The sequence below is a fragment of the Pararge aegeria genome, chromosome 17, assembly GCF_905163445.1.
Source record: "Pararge aegeria chromosome 17, ilParAegt1.1, whole genome shotgun sequence".
Lineage (NCBI taxonomy): Eukaryota > Metazoa > Arthropoda > Insecta > Lepidoptera > Nymphalidae > Pararge > Pararge aegeria.
Window position 1 is genome coordinate 5,018,444 of NC_053196.1, and position 16,080 is coordinate 5,034,523.

The window sequence follows — 16,080 nt, forward strand, 5'->3', positions numbered from 1 at the left end:
AAGCATCGAGGTAGTGACTAACATCAACTGATGAACTCTTAACAGAAAAAGCTCTTCTACTCCTTAAAATTAACAACTCTCGACGGCCGATTGGCGCAGTTTGCAGCGACCCTGCTTTCTGAGTCCAAGGCCGTGGGTTCGATTCTCACAACTGAAAAATGTTTGTGTGATGATCATGAATGTTTTTCAGTGCTGAGTGTTTATATGTATATTCCAAGTATTTATGTATATTATTCATATAAATATTCATCAGTCATCTTAGTACCCATAACACAAGCTACGCTTACTTTGGGGCTAGATGGCGATGTGTTTATTGTCGTAGTATATTTATTTATTTATTATTAACTACCTATAAATTGTGATGACGACCACGACCAGTCTGACAAGATTGAAGCGACTAAGAAGATTATGGAAATGCTTTATTTGCTATACTCCGCGAAAAGCAGGAGAACCTGTATGGTGTAGTTTATAATTTCTCCAATCCTTATACTCCACATCCTCGGCAATGTACCGGAGCATACTAAGGAGATGTTGACTTTACAATGATCAATTGTTAAGTAAGACTGAGAAGATGAAAAATTTAACTCAAACAAAGTCGTGTGCAACTGTATACTGCTACTATTTTATAAGATTACATTTCTGCAAAATTGGTGTTCCCAATTTCAGTCCCGCTCGACGTTACTTACGTAGTATATCTTGCACGGTATTAATACATGAACGCCGTAACGGAAGGTGGTCGAGGAAACTCTTGTATCGATTTTCTGCAGTCGCGTACACACACCATCTTTGTTATTTGGAAAATGTATTCGAAGCCGTATTTTAGTTAGCAGTTACGTAAAATCCATACTTATTAAATGAGAGATTTGTTATTCTGTTTGTTTGTTGCGTACTCGTTGTGTTGTATGTCGTACATACAGCGTGACGGGTAAAAAACTCAAATCCCTTTGTCCTATGACATAGGGCTTGTACCTAGATGTAGGCCGTTGATTATAATGAGAATCTTTTGGTTATCATTACAGGTAATTAAGATCTATTAAAAGGAGATACAGACCACTAATTAATCAGAAGTGGGATACCCATTAAACTTTATCGTCTTTTGAAAGTATCCGCAAGAAAATTGCTGTAATTTATCTGACAAATAATGTAATTAGAACAGGAGTTTATTTTAACAAGGTTAGTGAGACTTGTTTATTATAAAATCTTCGTCAAAGAAAGGTCTAATCAACAATTAATGACAGATTCGTTAAGAACCTTTATATTGTAGAGAAAGACTTCTTATATTGCTATGTAATGTAAATATTAGTATTTTTCTCTACAGCATCTAGGTATTGGTGACCTCCTTTTTAGATATTGTCTAGCGTGCAATGTAGAAGGCACTAGAGCGCCAGGTAGGTCACCCATGCGATGGAATCAAATCTGCAGTGTGTGGTAACTTGCACGAGTTAACCAGAGTGTCTTCAAATAGGGAGGAGTGGCGAACGATAGTGAGTCGAGTAACAAACAGTGTCCCAACGTGATGACCAAGACTACTCTAGCAAGGGTATTACGACAAAAAAGTAGAGGGCCTTGTGAAAGACTTCGGTCGTCTCTTGTTACACCTTTACATCGACAAAGGGTGCAGCAAGCATTCTTTTTTTTTCTTTTTTTTTTATTAACGATAGGCCAGCGCTTGACGACAATCATGCCCGTTAGAAAGCAATGATGAGGTCTAGGTTGGAGGACGCTTGCCTAGAAAAAGCCTATTCACTCTAGCCTTGAAGGTACTCAAATTATACGTGGCAGGAAACACAGTTGCCGGGAAGGCGTTCCACATCTTAGCGGCACGTATCAAAAACGTGGATAAAAAACGTTTCGTGCGTGTTGATGAAATATCAACCACATAAGGATGCCACCGCTCACGGTGTCTCGCTGCTCTGTGGTAGAACGGGGAAGGAGGAACAAGGTTGTGAAGTTCCTGAGTACACTAAGTTTAAGTTTTTTTTTTTTTTTTACAGTTCTTATGCCCGTTTTTACAAGCAACGAACTAAGAAATGTCTAATCTAAGGAGATGCCTAGGCATACAACAACCGTACACCAATATTTATCACCTTAGAGTTGGTGAAAAGTTTTTTTTTCTGTATACATAGTCTAAATAATTTGGCATTCGATTAAGGCGATATCTAGGTTTAGTAAAAACGGGCACACATCCTTGTAATGTCTCTTTCTACACAAAAACCATACCATAGCTAAGCTATAAATTTAAAGCAATCATATTGGTGGGTTCGACACTCATTAAAAACCAAAACGTTTGCTGCACCCCATACACCAGAGCTTAGCTTAGCTAAGCTAAGAATACGAAGCTATCCTATTGGTGGGTTCGACACTCATTAAACACCATACGTTTGCTGTACCACCACACACCTGAGCGAAGTTTGGCTAAGCTAAGAATACGAAGCTATCCTATTGGTGGGTTCGACACTCATTAAACACCATACGTTTGCTGTACCACCACACACCAGAGCGAAGTGTGGCTAAGCTAGGAATACGAAGCTATCCTATTGGCGGGGTTGACACATATCCGCAGCTTAGCAACGTAGTACATCTCTGGTGGAAAAGCAGTCTTAATCACAAAATTCATGTATCTCGAAATACAAAATGCACATTTACGTGAAAGTTACTGTCAGCGAGGTATTGTTTAATAAAATATTGATTTCAAGATAAAAGCGCAAGCAATATTTTACTAGAAACAGGGCGACTCTAGCTGTGAGAAGAATTTAGGTCAACGTTGTTCGTTCTCGAGCCGGGGCATCAAATTCAACCTCGGAACGTATAGAGGCTTTGTAATATAATCCAGGCAATGTATCATCGTCCTTAGGAAATAATAATCTTTATGTGTTAATTTAATACAGTTTTTGGTTTAATAAACAAATATTTTTAAGATTCTTACTTACTTATCAACAGTTTAAAAATGTTTTTGCAAAAGAACCGGATTTCTAGAAAAACTAATTTCTGCAACACTTTTAAGTCGATGCCAAGTAAATTGTAAAACTATTATGTATAATGTACTAGCTGTTGCCCGCGACTTCATCCGCTTTTGTTTTTCGAAAGACATGTGCCCCATAAATGTGGCAGCACTTTATGTATTTAGGATAGCTAAGCCTGTCTTTTTTTTTTTCATGAATATATACCTACTGTTTGTATCCGGTTCCCTTTTATATAGTAGCAATGTAGAAAAGTAAATAGTTATTTTCTACATTTTGACACAGACTTAAAAATGTTATAGAAAATATTTATGTCTTGCTTTTTAGTTAGTCTAGAAATCCGGTTCTTTAAAAAATAATAAATGTTTGGTTCGTGGAAAATATTTACTTCTTGCTTTTTAGTTGTTCTAGAAAGTCGTTGTCATAGCCATAAGTTATAATAGCCAAATGTCAACTACTCTCAACCTTTTACAATACATTGTTTCCCCGAAGCCGAGGCGTTATTGGTTGAGGAGTTCTTCCGACACTTCAACATCGGCTCTTTAATTGTGACGAGCATAAATTGCTTAACTACTGTATAGCATAAAGGAAACGTAACCCGTCTAATACTTATTATTGTTTATTTCTGGTGGCCATCCGTGGTAGTTGTCATCGGTTTCACTTACCAAATGGTGCTTTTCGAAAGAAATACTCAAATCGCTAATGTTGTGCCTCTAACATAAGAAAAGAGAGTCCTCGATCTAAAGTATGACATACTAAACAAAAAAATAATCATTTAAATCGGTTTCTAATTGGTGGAGTAATCGCGTAACAAATATACAGAAAAAAAAATCAATTTGATAACCTCTTTTTTTAAGTCGGTTGAAAATATATTGAATGCCACCAAAATAAGGAGAAATTCTCTCGATAGTTACTATTTATTACATACTATTTTCTGACATATGATGCGATATTTATATTCCACGTCTTTCTGTCCAAGGAATTAAATGTATTAATTTAAGTATTGTTAGTAAATTTCATTTATCAATAAAATCCTTTTTCAAATGCGGTTTTCTCGTTACTTATTATGCAGTTATATTAAGCCAATAACACTCATCGTAGGATAGGATGTTAGCCACCGCCGATGCCTTTCACCAGACCACAGCAGAGATAGAACCCATCCAATACTAAGACCACAGCGCTTACCACTGCGCCAGGAGGTCATCAAATGGAAGGCTCTCGAATTGGCTAGAAAGCTTTCAGCCTACGGTCTTACATATTAACACGCCAGTAGACATCTACAGTAGACATCTTGTAACTGGTCCCTTTGAGGTCGCACAGTGTGGAACGTTGCATATTAAAATATTCATGAAGATATGTCCCAGCCTTCAGTTCTTTGAACCGCAAGACAGCTAGATGTACCTACTGAAATCTATATCTTTCCAATGTTATGAATATGGAAAGGAAAGTTTGCGTGGTATGGTAGTTGATATGTTATCATCGACATCCATCCTACTACAGTACAGTCCTTTCTTTTTTTCCATTACAAGTTAGCCCTCGACTGCAATCTCACCTGATGGTACTGATGCAGTCTAACGACAACACAAACAAGGCAGTTGGTGGCGAGGTGGTTTGTGATACGTAATAACAGAGCCAAAGCGGAAAAGCCTTCCATCAGCAATGATGTTCTCTAAGCATACAACCTGCATTCAACGCCGACGCGACGCAGTGACAAAAAAAAATTTTTTGGAATAATGCGGCAAAACATTTTTACTCTGCTTTTCTGCTGCTACATTGAATGCTCCAACCCAATTGAGGTTTGAACTCGTGTGGGCGTAAATGGGTTAAACACTACATTAAACCTCTGGAAAAAAAATACGTTTCCGCCATTAAAGCAAAATAATCTGTAGTCTTTTAAAAAATTTATTTTATATTTCTCATATTTAGGCATGATGTAGAACTTATACTAACAACTACTAAAATACTAACTTATACAATATTTTTTTTCAGAAACTTTAAATCACGATAGTTTTCCGAAAGGATTAGACGAAAAAAGCATAGATACAAAGCCAAGCCAAAGAATGCTTATTTGGCACCCCGCCCCGACGAGAAACATTAACCTACGAGCATATATAATTACTAATATACTATCCTACTATATAAAATTATAAATGTGAAAGTGTGGATGTTTGTTACTCAATCATGCAAAAACTGCTGAACGGATTTAGATGAAATTTGGCATGCATGTAGCTTCCTTAAGAAGCTCCCGAGTGAAAATTGAAAATTGTTTACGAGCTAAGCCGCGGCAGAAATTTTTGAAATTTAATACCAAATTTCAAAGATGTCTGCCATCATGTCACCTTTGCTATAGAAAAGGACATGTACTTTCCATACCGATCTCTCACTTAGTTCACGTTGTAGGATTAAAAATGATTACCGAGCGAAGCTTCGGACCCGATTCTGAAGTCCATGCAGACGAAATCGCGTGCAGAAGCTAGTACTAATATAATAATAATAAGCGTCCGTGCAATGGCTGCGTTTCGGTGACCTCTTTGGGGAGACCGAAAGGGTTTGTAGGTGCGATACAGGATCAGGTGGTAAGGACGCGGCTTGGCGGCAGATATAAGCATTGCGGTAGTAGTTCCCCAGACGAGCTGTCACAAAAAGCTCTACTATTACCAATACATGCGCTCAGAGTGTTTAAGCACGTATCTGTTTGTTATCACATAAATCATGTACAATTTACATACTTGCAGGCAGCTAATTAAACGATAAATTAATACAAATAACCCTCTCGCTCTAAAGCTACGTAGTGCGATTCAGCACAAAGGCTAAAGGTCAGGTTTCCGTGCACAATCGATAACTCCCAGAGTGTAGGTACATAGCTAGTTTGTGTCATATACGGTTTATCGAGACTTGCAGAATTTGTTTTTGTACAAATCATGTATCAACGGACCTACATATTTACTAATATGATAAAAATGAAAGATTTGTTTGTTGTCTGTTTATTTGCAATCAATAAACTTTGGTAGATACTACTGTTATACTGCAATTATCTTAATTTCAGTTTAACAAGAACCGACAGGTTCTAGAAAGTTAGCTCTATCTGTACCTTGTCTATGAGAGGTTATAGACTACACTAAAATCTATTTTACTAATTTTGAAATACATTTGTGTGAATCCAACCTTTACTTTTTTAAATAACTTTCCCCAAGGATTGTCGGCAATAAGACCACCTTTGCATACCAATATTTGCCTAAATTTATTAAGATGTAATTTGCGTTTTCTTTTTCATGTGTAATAAAGTATTTTATCTATCTATCTATAAATACTACTACAAATATTACTACTTCACTCTATCTATAAGTGCTGCTCTTAAAGCTTTGCTTATTTTAGATGGGTTTTGATTCTAACGGGACTTTGCGTCCAACATATTTTTCAAAGTATATCGTATGTAGAACACTCTACGCAACGTCTACGTAACATTAAATAAAGGTCTACGCTTCTACGCATACTACACTTAATTTCGAAAATACTTTGTTATGAATTTTTTTTTTTGCATCGGTCACATATCCGCGAGTCTTTATACCTATATATAATAATTTAAATTAATTCATTATCAAGCTATGCCACTTTATTTGGTTATTCTATTGATTTCCTTATATCTGAGGCTTCTTTGTTTCGACGCCATAAAACATCACGAATCATCAGGCGTATCAATTACACAGGATTGCTCCTGTACTGAGTGACGAATAAAACTAAATAATTAAATTTTGTAAGAGCTTATTTTAGATTAGAAACAGAGTGCACTATACGTAATAAAAAAGGCAGTAACAAAAGGCGTAATTCCCTCTTGTCCAGAGAACATTCTGCGCGAGGAAACAAAAGATAAAAAATATCCACCAATGCACTGATGGATTTTTACCATGAACTCAGAAAGAAGGGTTTTATTCGTTTAGACTAATTTATTTATTTATTTAGCAACGCACCCCGTGAAGACATTACAGTAGCCGTATTCGTCTGCCCTGGGCTATTAAAAGAATGTAACAACGAGTTATAATTACAACAAATTAAATTAAATAAAAACATAAAAATAAGCTATATAACATTAAGAATTTAAAAAAAAAACAATAATAATAACAATAACCAAAAATTCAAATTCAAAATAATAAAAAAAGACATTCTATTCTCAAAAAAAAATTGTTTTACTTAATCAGAATTTAAAATTAACACAATAAAGTGGTTGGTAATATATTATCTAGTTAGTGTACAAAACTAGCAGCTTAAACAAATAACAACTTTTAGTAGTTTTATAAAAGTTTGCGCGCTTATGAGAAATTTAAACAATGTTTTTTAAGCTTATTTTTGCATGATTAAAATGCTTTCTCGCAAAAAATATATTAAGGTACTATTGTATAGAGGTGCTTCCTCTTTTTTTTTATTCCACTACAAGTTAGCCCTTGACTGCAATCTCACCAGTAATGATGCAGTAAAAGATGGTAGCAGACTAAACTGTTAGGGTACTCCCCAAACAGGTTAGGTATGGTCATACCCCCAATAGGTTTCTACGCGATAATGCACCGGAACACTTAATTGCTAAGCGACATGTCTTTGTTCGGTAAAGCCTAGCCTAGCCACATCCAAAGCTTCCCACTTGTATAATTTAAAGGTTATATAGTTAGTTTAGTTTTTAAAAGTTTGCCCGTTTTATCTGTGTGGAGTAGTTAAAGAGCTCTTTTTTGACAAAGCTCGTCCGTGCAAAAACCACGTCCATGAATATTTCTGTCGCCAAGCATCATTGCTGTGTTCCGGTTTAAAAGGCGTGGTTACCGATGTTCTTTGCATGCCCTGCGAAGTTTTGCTCTGTTTTTATGAGATGGTTTTAGGTGGGACACTTGGCTGGGGTTTGGAACACCCTTCCGAATTCTTACAACCTGGGTATCTTTGAAACAAGAGTAAATAGGCATCTTCGAGGCAAGCGCGTCCCATCTTAGGCCACATCTGCACTTTCCATCAGGTGAAATTGTGGTCAAGCGCTAGTCTATTTTAGTTATAAAAAAAACACCTGCCGTCAATAAAACCTACAAAAAATTTACACAGTGGGCACGTCATAGCTAAGTCAAAATTCATCACATCTGTTGTGACGTTACGATGCCTAATACCCTTCCACTTGTAACAATTTATTGATATCTCCGTCCTCATTAGAGGGTGACGAACTTAGGAATGGCAGTTTTGCAGGGAAACTAATAATCTTCCTTTTTTTTGAAGAGGTTAAACGAAACGGGGTTAAATCTATTACGATCTCGTTTGGAGTGTCATTAATTAGCGCCCTGAATATGCAACGGTGTGCCGTTATGCAAGTGGCTCTTATGATAATCGCGAGCTCAACCTTGTCTCAGCGAAAATCTCTCTCCGGCTTGGGAATATAAAAATACATACATACGCCTCCAAGCACATACACACACACGCGCGCGCACACATACACCCACACACACAAGTCATAATTTAGATGTGGCTCTAAGGAATCGTTATTTAAGCTAAAAAGCGGCCTTGAATCAAGTAATAATAAAGTAGATATATTACCGTCGTGACGCTAGGCCTAGAATAAAGCTAGTTACGACCGAGATTAAACTGAAAAGGTAAGGCATTGAAAAGGCAAAGTGGGTGTATCAAAATAATCTTGCTAGTATAAAAAACTATATAGTTCAACAATTTCTATTAGTCATCTTATGTTATTATGTATCTACATTGTGAATTTTACTTAAAGTGAAATAACAAATAAAATCCCAATTCAATTATCTTTAACATTAGTAGGTTTATGTAATGCCCCTTCATATTTTCACTATCAGTATTATCTCATTATAAACCGTATCTAAGAGTCTGTGTCTTTATCTAAACCCACATCGGAGCAGTGTGGTGGGTCTAAACACTATATGCACACAAAGAGAAAAAGCCCGCTGGGCGTCTTGTCATAGGGTCAGACCTTTTCATTATATTTTTTCGTATGCACTGATGTTTTTTCTAATCATGTGTTTGTATGTCATATTTTATTGATTTAACAGACAGAATAATCTATACTACTCATTAATAAAAAAGCGAAAATATATCTGTGGGTTTGTCTGATTATTCATTACCTATGTTTGGCTCAACCACTGCATCGTTATTCGTAAAATATGGCATACATATAGCTTGAATCTTCGAGATGGATTGATGAACTTTTCTTTTTTTTTTATTGATGCAGGTGTATAGGCATACCTACATTTTATACGGAAAAAGTTCAAGTAGGATTAAACAAAATCCTTAGATACTCGTACATTCACAGTTACAGTTAATAAAGTTACTACAGTTCGATTTGATTTTGAACATTGAGCAGCTTTAAGTTAAACCTAAAAAAGCATACTTTACCTAATAAGCAACAAACGATAGCCGCGGGATTAAAAAAACGAAAAAACCGCGGACGAAGCCGCGCACAACATCGAGTCCTATCATATAAACGCGGGGATTAAATTAAATGACATTTATAAAATGTTTTGCCGAATAAACATTATCATAAGATGCCAACAAGATAGCGGACTTTTTATAATACTTACCGCTTAATCAGATAGATTGCAATTCAGTTGATTGCTCGCATATTGCAGAGCGAACGTATTGAGTAATAAATTAATATGGCACAAGACGGAAAAATTGAGGGTAAAACCTTTTTAATAACTGGCGGTGCTTCTGGACTCGGAGCAGCGTATGTCGAAGCGTTTTTAACATTCGGAGCAGAGGTGAGTGTGCTTATAATAAAAATAAAATTAAAGTCGGTTTGTTATTATTTTTTTTATTTCGTTTTCGGTTCGTTTCGTTTTTTCGTTTCGTTGTGTTTAGTGGGTTGTGTTTTCCCAACCCACTAAACACAAGTTTATCTTATCCAAATAAGAACTGATCATAATCTTTCAGAAAATATAGCTTTTGATGCATGGACGATAATTGTTTAAAAGGTCTACTGGTAGTTCACTATCGGTTATTTTGTTATGGTGAGCTTATTACTTTAATATTTACGCAACTCCCTTTATCAATGCCCATTTTCACAAACGACGAACAAAGCAATGCCTAGTAAGCACCTAATCAAGAAAGATTTCTAGGCATATATTTACCTTTCACCAATCGATTTTAACTAGGTAGTTCATATAACCTAACTTGTCCATGGTTGTTGCCCCAAGGTGTATATTTTATGTTTTTAGTACCATATTTTTAATTTTTCGAATGGACTTATGGTTAATAAGAAAAAACCGAATTTCAATTTTTTCTTCTGCAAAGTTTTCTGTTTACAGTACCCAAAACCTTACGATCCGTCGACTCGGTGTCGTATATATTACTTCATGCGCCTAACGACCGTAGACATCAAATGAGAGTTCGTGAAACGTTTTTTCTCTAGTAATCACCTAAATCAAAAGCCATACGATTATAACGATTCCAAAATTTAGTGAAAACGGGCTACGGGAATACTCGTAATAATCTCTCATATTTCTACTTCAAAGAAATGCCTGCGACTCATCCACATAGAATTTACTTACGAAAATGGCTGACTCATACCACTCAGTTGGGGAAAACGGAGTAGTTAAGTGATCACTCCCTGAGTCCCTCGGTAGACCATAAATTGAGAGTACGGGATTCACTTTCGTATAACCCGCTCTCTCGCCAAAGTTTCGACCCCCAATGCACGGGATCCGTCCCGTCGTCGATGGCCTGGTAGCTGCTGAATCCTCCAGGGAGGCGAACGCTCCACGCCACGCCGCCTTCTCAGGCCAGTCATTAGTTGGGTGACAAACCTTACAGTATGACACCCTGGATTTTAAGCATTTCGAGGCATTAAAGTGAAATCTTCATCAAAAATTAATTTGCAGCTTACATAGATTACAGAATTCTAAATTAGCAAAAAACTTTAAAGTAGAGTACTTTAAAGTTACTAACCGATCGATGTTATATTCTTTTGTTTCTTAGAAAATAGCCATACTGGATGTCGCCGAGAAAGTTGGCAAAGATTTTGCAGAAAAACTTAATGAAACATACAAAAACAAAGTCCTCTTCATCCGATGCGATGTTAGCAAAGAAGAGGACATTAAGAACAGCTTTCAAGAAGTGTTAACTGCATTCGAAAGGATAGACGTTATAATCAACAATGCAGGTATCATGAATGATTCCATAGATGCTTGGAGAACAGCTTCAGATGTCAATTGGGTATGTCCGTAAATAAATAATTTATCAATTCATTTTTACTCAATTAAATCGTAAAGTAGCCCGTGCAAAGAATAATATTTTACTAGCTGTTTACCGTAAACGTCCGCGTTTATTACGGTTCCTTTACAAATCCCGTGCAATAACGTTCTTTCTTCCTGGAATAGAAAGTAGCATATAGTACTCTCCGATCTTATGCAATACTCTCCGTCCTTTCAACTAACTCTATGCCAAAAATCGCACTTATAATATTCGTAAGAATGTGGGCTATACCCATTAAAGTCATGGACAAAACTTTTCTGATTGGATAGCCAATAAGCAAACGATAAATATACTGTTTTACCTTACCTTACCTTTTCGTGTTATAATGTAATCAATCTTTTTATTACTTTTGAATGTAAAGCACGGTTTGAAAATAGAGTAAAAGTATTTTATTAAAAAAGACAAAAAACCAATTATTTAAAAGCAGATTTCCTTTATTATTTTTACCTACCTACCTACATACCGCGAAGGAATAGGTAGGATGTCGCGAACAAAAGCGATTAGTTTAATGTTAACAATCTTAGACTGAGATTGCACCATCACATATAACCAAGTGAGATTGCAGTCAAGGGTTAATTTTTGAAGGCATAAAAAAAGTAATAAAAATATTTTTACAAAATGTTAAGACAACTTTAGTTGTTGGATGCAGTGAGGTTAAAAAAGCGGCTAATTAGAAAAAGAAAGTTAAACAGCTAAAATCTACGGTTAACCCCAGATTTGAATAATTACAAGTTTAACATGGTCTGATTAACTGTACCTAATATGCTATGTATTTTGGCACACAACATTACTTGAGTTCAATGCTCGATCCGACAATGAAAAGTTACATAAGCGTTTTAATATGACTTTTATCGAGATAGCGTACATCATCATTTACCAGCAATGAGATGAGATTACAGTCCCTTGACTTTATCAACTTGAATAAAAAAAAACCCCAGGAAGAGACTTCCGTTTCTTCATTACGTAATAATTTATTTGAATTTCCATCTATTTATATTTTTCAAAATAAAAAAAATAATTTTTGACTAAGTAATAGCAACATTTCGCTTTCAGCAAGGTCTAGTGTCGTTCACGAGGAAAGGCATAAGCCACATGCGCAAAGATGAGGGTGGATTGGGCGGTAGCATTATAAACATATCTTCGACAGCCGCACTCGTTAAACTGGATATTCTGCCTGTGTACTGTGGCTCTAAGGCTGCAGTATTACACTTTAGTAGGAGCATATCGGTAAGCAAGTAAAATAAAAAGTAATAGTTCAATTAGAGAAATCGGAATTAAAATTAACATCATCCCTGCCTTATCTACTATAGATGAAAATTATATTAATTAACAAGAATTTTATTTAGCAAATAATGTTATCAAATTTGTTTTCATTAATTAAATGGAATAATCTTATCAAATTATTGTATTGCCATCGGTTCTCAATATATCTACAAAGTTTGAACGAAATCAGACCGAAGGTCAAAATCAAGTCCAAAGGAGTCAGTTACAAACGTACAGGTGAAGCTAATATAAGGCGTGTAATTACTGTCACTCTATATATTTAAGTTATCATTTAATCACCGGCTCACTACATCGCATGGGTCTCCTCATAGGATGAGAAGCTTTTAAGTCATACTTCACCACGCTATCCAAGAGCGGTTTGGTGGACTTAACACGCCTTTGAGAACTTTATGAATATCTCTCATGCATGCGGGTTTCCTCACAATGTAATGCTTCACCGTTAAAGCAAGTGATAATTAATTTTCTTAAAACGCACATAAATTGGATAAATAGAGGGACGTGCCGGGGTTAAAACTCGTCCCCAAATATATCTCTAAGTCAAGGTCATCATCATATAAACCCGGGCCCTATAGTGGGCCCGTACCCACCATAGGGCCCGGGTCTCCTCTCAGAATGAGAACGGTTTAGGCCGTAGTCTATCCACTACGCTGGCCAAGTGCAGAATAGTAGACTTCTGAAGTCTACTAATCTGCACGCCGTTGAGAGCATAATGGAGGACTCTTAAAAGCAAGTTAAAGCAAGTTATATTTGAAATTAAAATTATACAGTGTACACTTAATCCTAAAAACCCTCAGAAGATGAAATATTTTTTTATTTTACAGTCCCCTGAATTCTACGACAACACTGGAGTTCGCATACTGACTATATGTTTTGGCCCGACATCTACACCACTTCTGAGTAACCTTCAATCTAAGTTTTTAGATCAGAAAGTCTCGCAGCTGTTCTGTGCTTCTTCTGATTATCCTTATCAAAGGTAAGTACGATACATTTTAACTAGATTAATGCAGCGCACAGCTAAACTTGGATCGCCACAACCCAGCAACAGCGTCGTTAAAATGTTAACTTAGTATTTTAAGTTATTTATTTTATAACGTTATCAAACTTTGACCATCCAAACCACCGGAACACACTTTATTATTAACTTTTAACTGTAAGGATCTTACAAATAAACGTGGCCTAACGTCGGAATAGTTATGCAGTGTGTTTCGTATGCAAGGTGCTGTCAGTCGAAGAGTGAAAAACTGCACAGCTTCCTCGACGTTATGTCGCGTTTGTCAAGCCCTACCAATCCTGTAAAATGCGGATTTTTGATTCCTGCATTGTTTGTAGTAAGTAATAGTATTTGACGTGAAGAAATGTAGATACATTAACTACTTTGATTTACGTTTCAAACAGGGTTTGAAACCGATGTAGAAAAAACCTATAACATGTATTTGGGACTAACCGCTTCTTTTTCTTTACGTTTTCCTTTTTACTTTGGGGTCAGGCCACCTTGCACCTAGGCGTCAGGACTTTTTGTCCTGAGTTTTAAATCCCTCCCTTTTTGTCCTGAGTTGTTGTCCCTCTCTACACTAAACCGTCATGTGGCTACATTGCCATCGTTGTTTAGGTAAAGTACTAAGTATCCCTAATACTTAGTACTTTTTCACTGAGTTGTCTTCATTTCTTCTCAACGTACCAGCCTCATAATCTGAATTTCAGCTTCCTTACTGAGAACATACACGTTTCTCAAAAAATGCCATCACAATCGGTCCTTAGCCTTCTTTATCTACCACTCTCTATATTTCGTCGGAACATATTCTTGTTGGAGGCATCGAACACTAAGCTTCCTTTCTCACGGTCTCCTCCAGGAATTTCCATGTCCAACTTCCACCACGCCTACGAGTAGTTTGGCCTGTCCGTTACCATTACAATTAGCTGATGATTTGGGATATGTAGGTCACGTAGGTGCGGATCCCGGACCCTGCGGATCTCTTCGTTTCGGATTTCATCTTTCAGGGAAACTTCTAACATAGCCATCTGTATACGACGAGCGATGCGACATATACAGCCTATTATAAAGTGTAATATTTTTTTTATTTTGCTCGAAAGCGGTTGATTCCGAAATGATCCCATTTAAATTTCATATAGATCTGATATGATCTGATCTGATCTCATCTTCAAGAAATTACAGCAAATCAGCCGCGATTGCTGCCGATGCTATGACATAAATACGCATTGTTAAAAATATAAAACTACTACTGTACCCTCGAAAAGGTTACGCAGATGTATTCAGTTAATACTTTTTCTATCAAAGTTAGTAGTAGTAGCGTTATTTTGTAAGCTATACTTAGCTTAAAGCACACATAACAATGATTTCAGAAGTTAGTTTGTTTAATATAAAAAAAAACTATCTGGTTTTAGCGTTGAAACTGCTGTAGAAGCTTTTCTGAAGATGTTCCGCGAAGGCGACCCTGGATCAGTTTGGCTTTCCACGTGCAGCAAACCGGTTCAAGACATTACATCTATCTTGGACGACGCCAACAAGCCATTGCAAATGCTTTTGCTCCCTGAAGGTGTCACTAATGTTTCAAAATAAACATCAATATATGCAATACGTGTTTATTTAAAACTAAATGCACCCGCGATTGAGAGTGAGTAAGTCGTCCGCGATTGTTTTGTTGTTTTGAAAATACGACGGACATTTTGTATTCCTGGAAATGAAGTTCCTGGGATAAAAAAATGTACTTCTCTAGGATACACGCTGGATGCAATCAGGATCCTCTTCATTGCACTTTTGATCACCCTTTTAATGGGTCAGAGAAACAGACTGTATAAAAATGTATGGAGTGCTGGACCTTTACTATTTAGAATTAAAAAATAAATATAACCCTTATTTACTTGCTCAAATACACATTCATCCATCAACAACTATATCCATACTAATATTATAATTGCGAAAATGTGTTTGTTTGTGTATTTGTTTGTTTGTTTTTTTTCCTTACTTTACGCACTAACTAAGCAACCAATCGACTTGATTTTTGGCATACAATTAGTTGAAGGGACCGATAGTAACATTAATTCCTGGAAAAGCAAACGGTTCCCACGAAATTTGACGCTAAAGAAGAACGCGGGCAACAGCTAATGAGAAATATAAATAAGGCTTCATTCTCTGATACCATCACCGAACCGACAAAAGAAACAATATTTTTACAGATTTTCTTATAAGATACTGGAACTATCATACAAATTTGACCTTGAGTCCTATGATGTAGGTACGCAAAGCACGTAAACGCAAATGTAACATCGCTGTAACTAATATCATTTCAGAAATGGAATAAAAACAAAACACTTACACTCGCATCACACAATACACGAAAGTTTCATAAGTGTGTGTATCAAAATATTTTTGCTAATAATACAACCATATAGTTTATATTGTCATCTTGCTGTTGTGTTATTATATATATTATAAATTTAATTTATTGTGAAATAAAAGATAAAATGCCAATTAAATTATCTTTATCATGTTATGTCAGACAGGTTTATGTAATCAAGAAATAACCTATCATAATTTCACTATCAGTATCACCTTTGCTTTTGTACTTATTATTAC

General features: G+C 36.1%; 2 protein-coding genes across 2 annotated transcripts in view; one reads left to right on the plus strand and one right to left on the minus strand.

Annotated features, from left to right (window-relative positions):
• Window positions 1–16,080, minus strand: part of LOC120630886 (kinesin-like protein unc-104) — a 130,992-nt gene that overhangs the window by 76,292 nt on the left and 38,620 nt on the right. The window lies entirely within an intron of this gene.
• LOC120631238 (15-hydroxyprostaglandin dehydrogenase [NAD(+)]-like) lies at window positions 9,605–15,063 on the plus strand. The gene is made up of 5 exons (XM_039900720.1): window positions 9,605–9,709; window positions 10,926–11,162; window positions 12,255–12,428; window positions 13,307–13,458; window positions 14,889–15,063. Exons 1-5 carry the CDS (start codon window positions 9,605–9,607, stop codon window positions 15,061–15,063), a joined length of 843 nt encoding a protein of 280 aa, XP_039756654.1.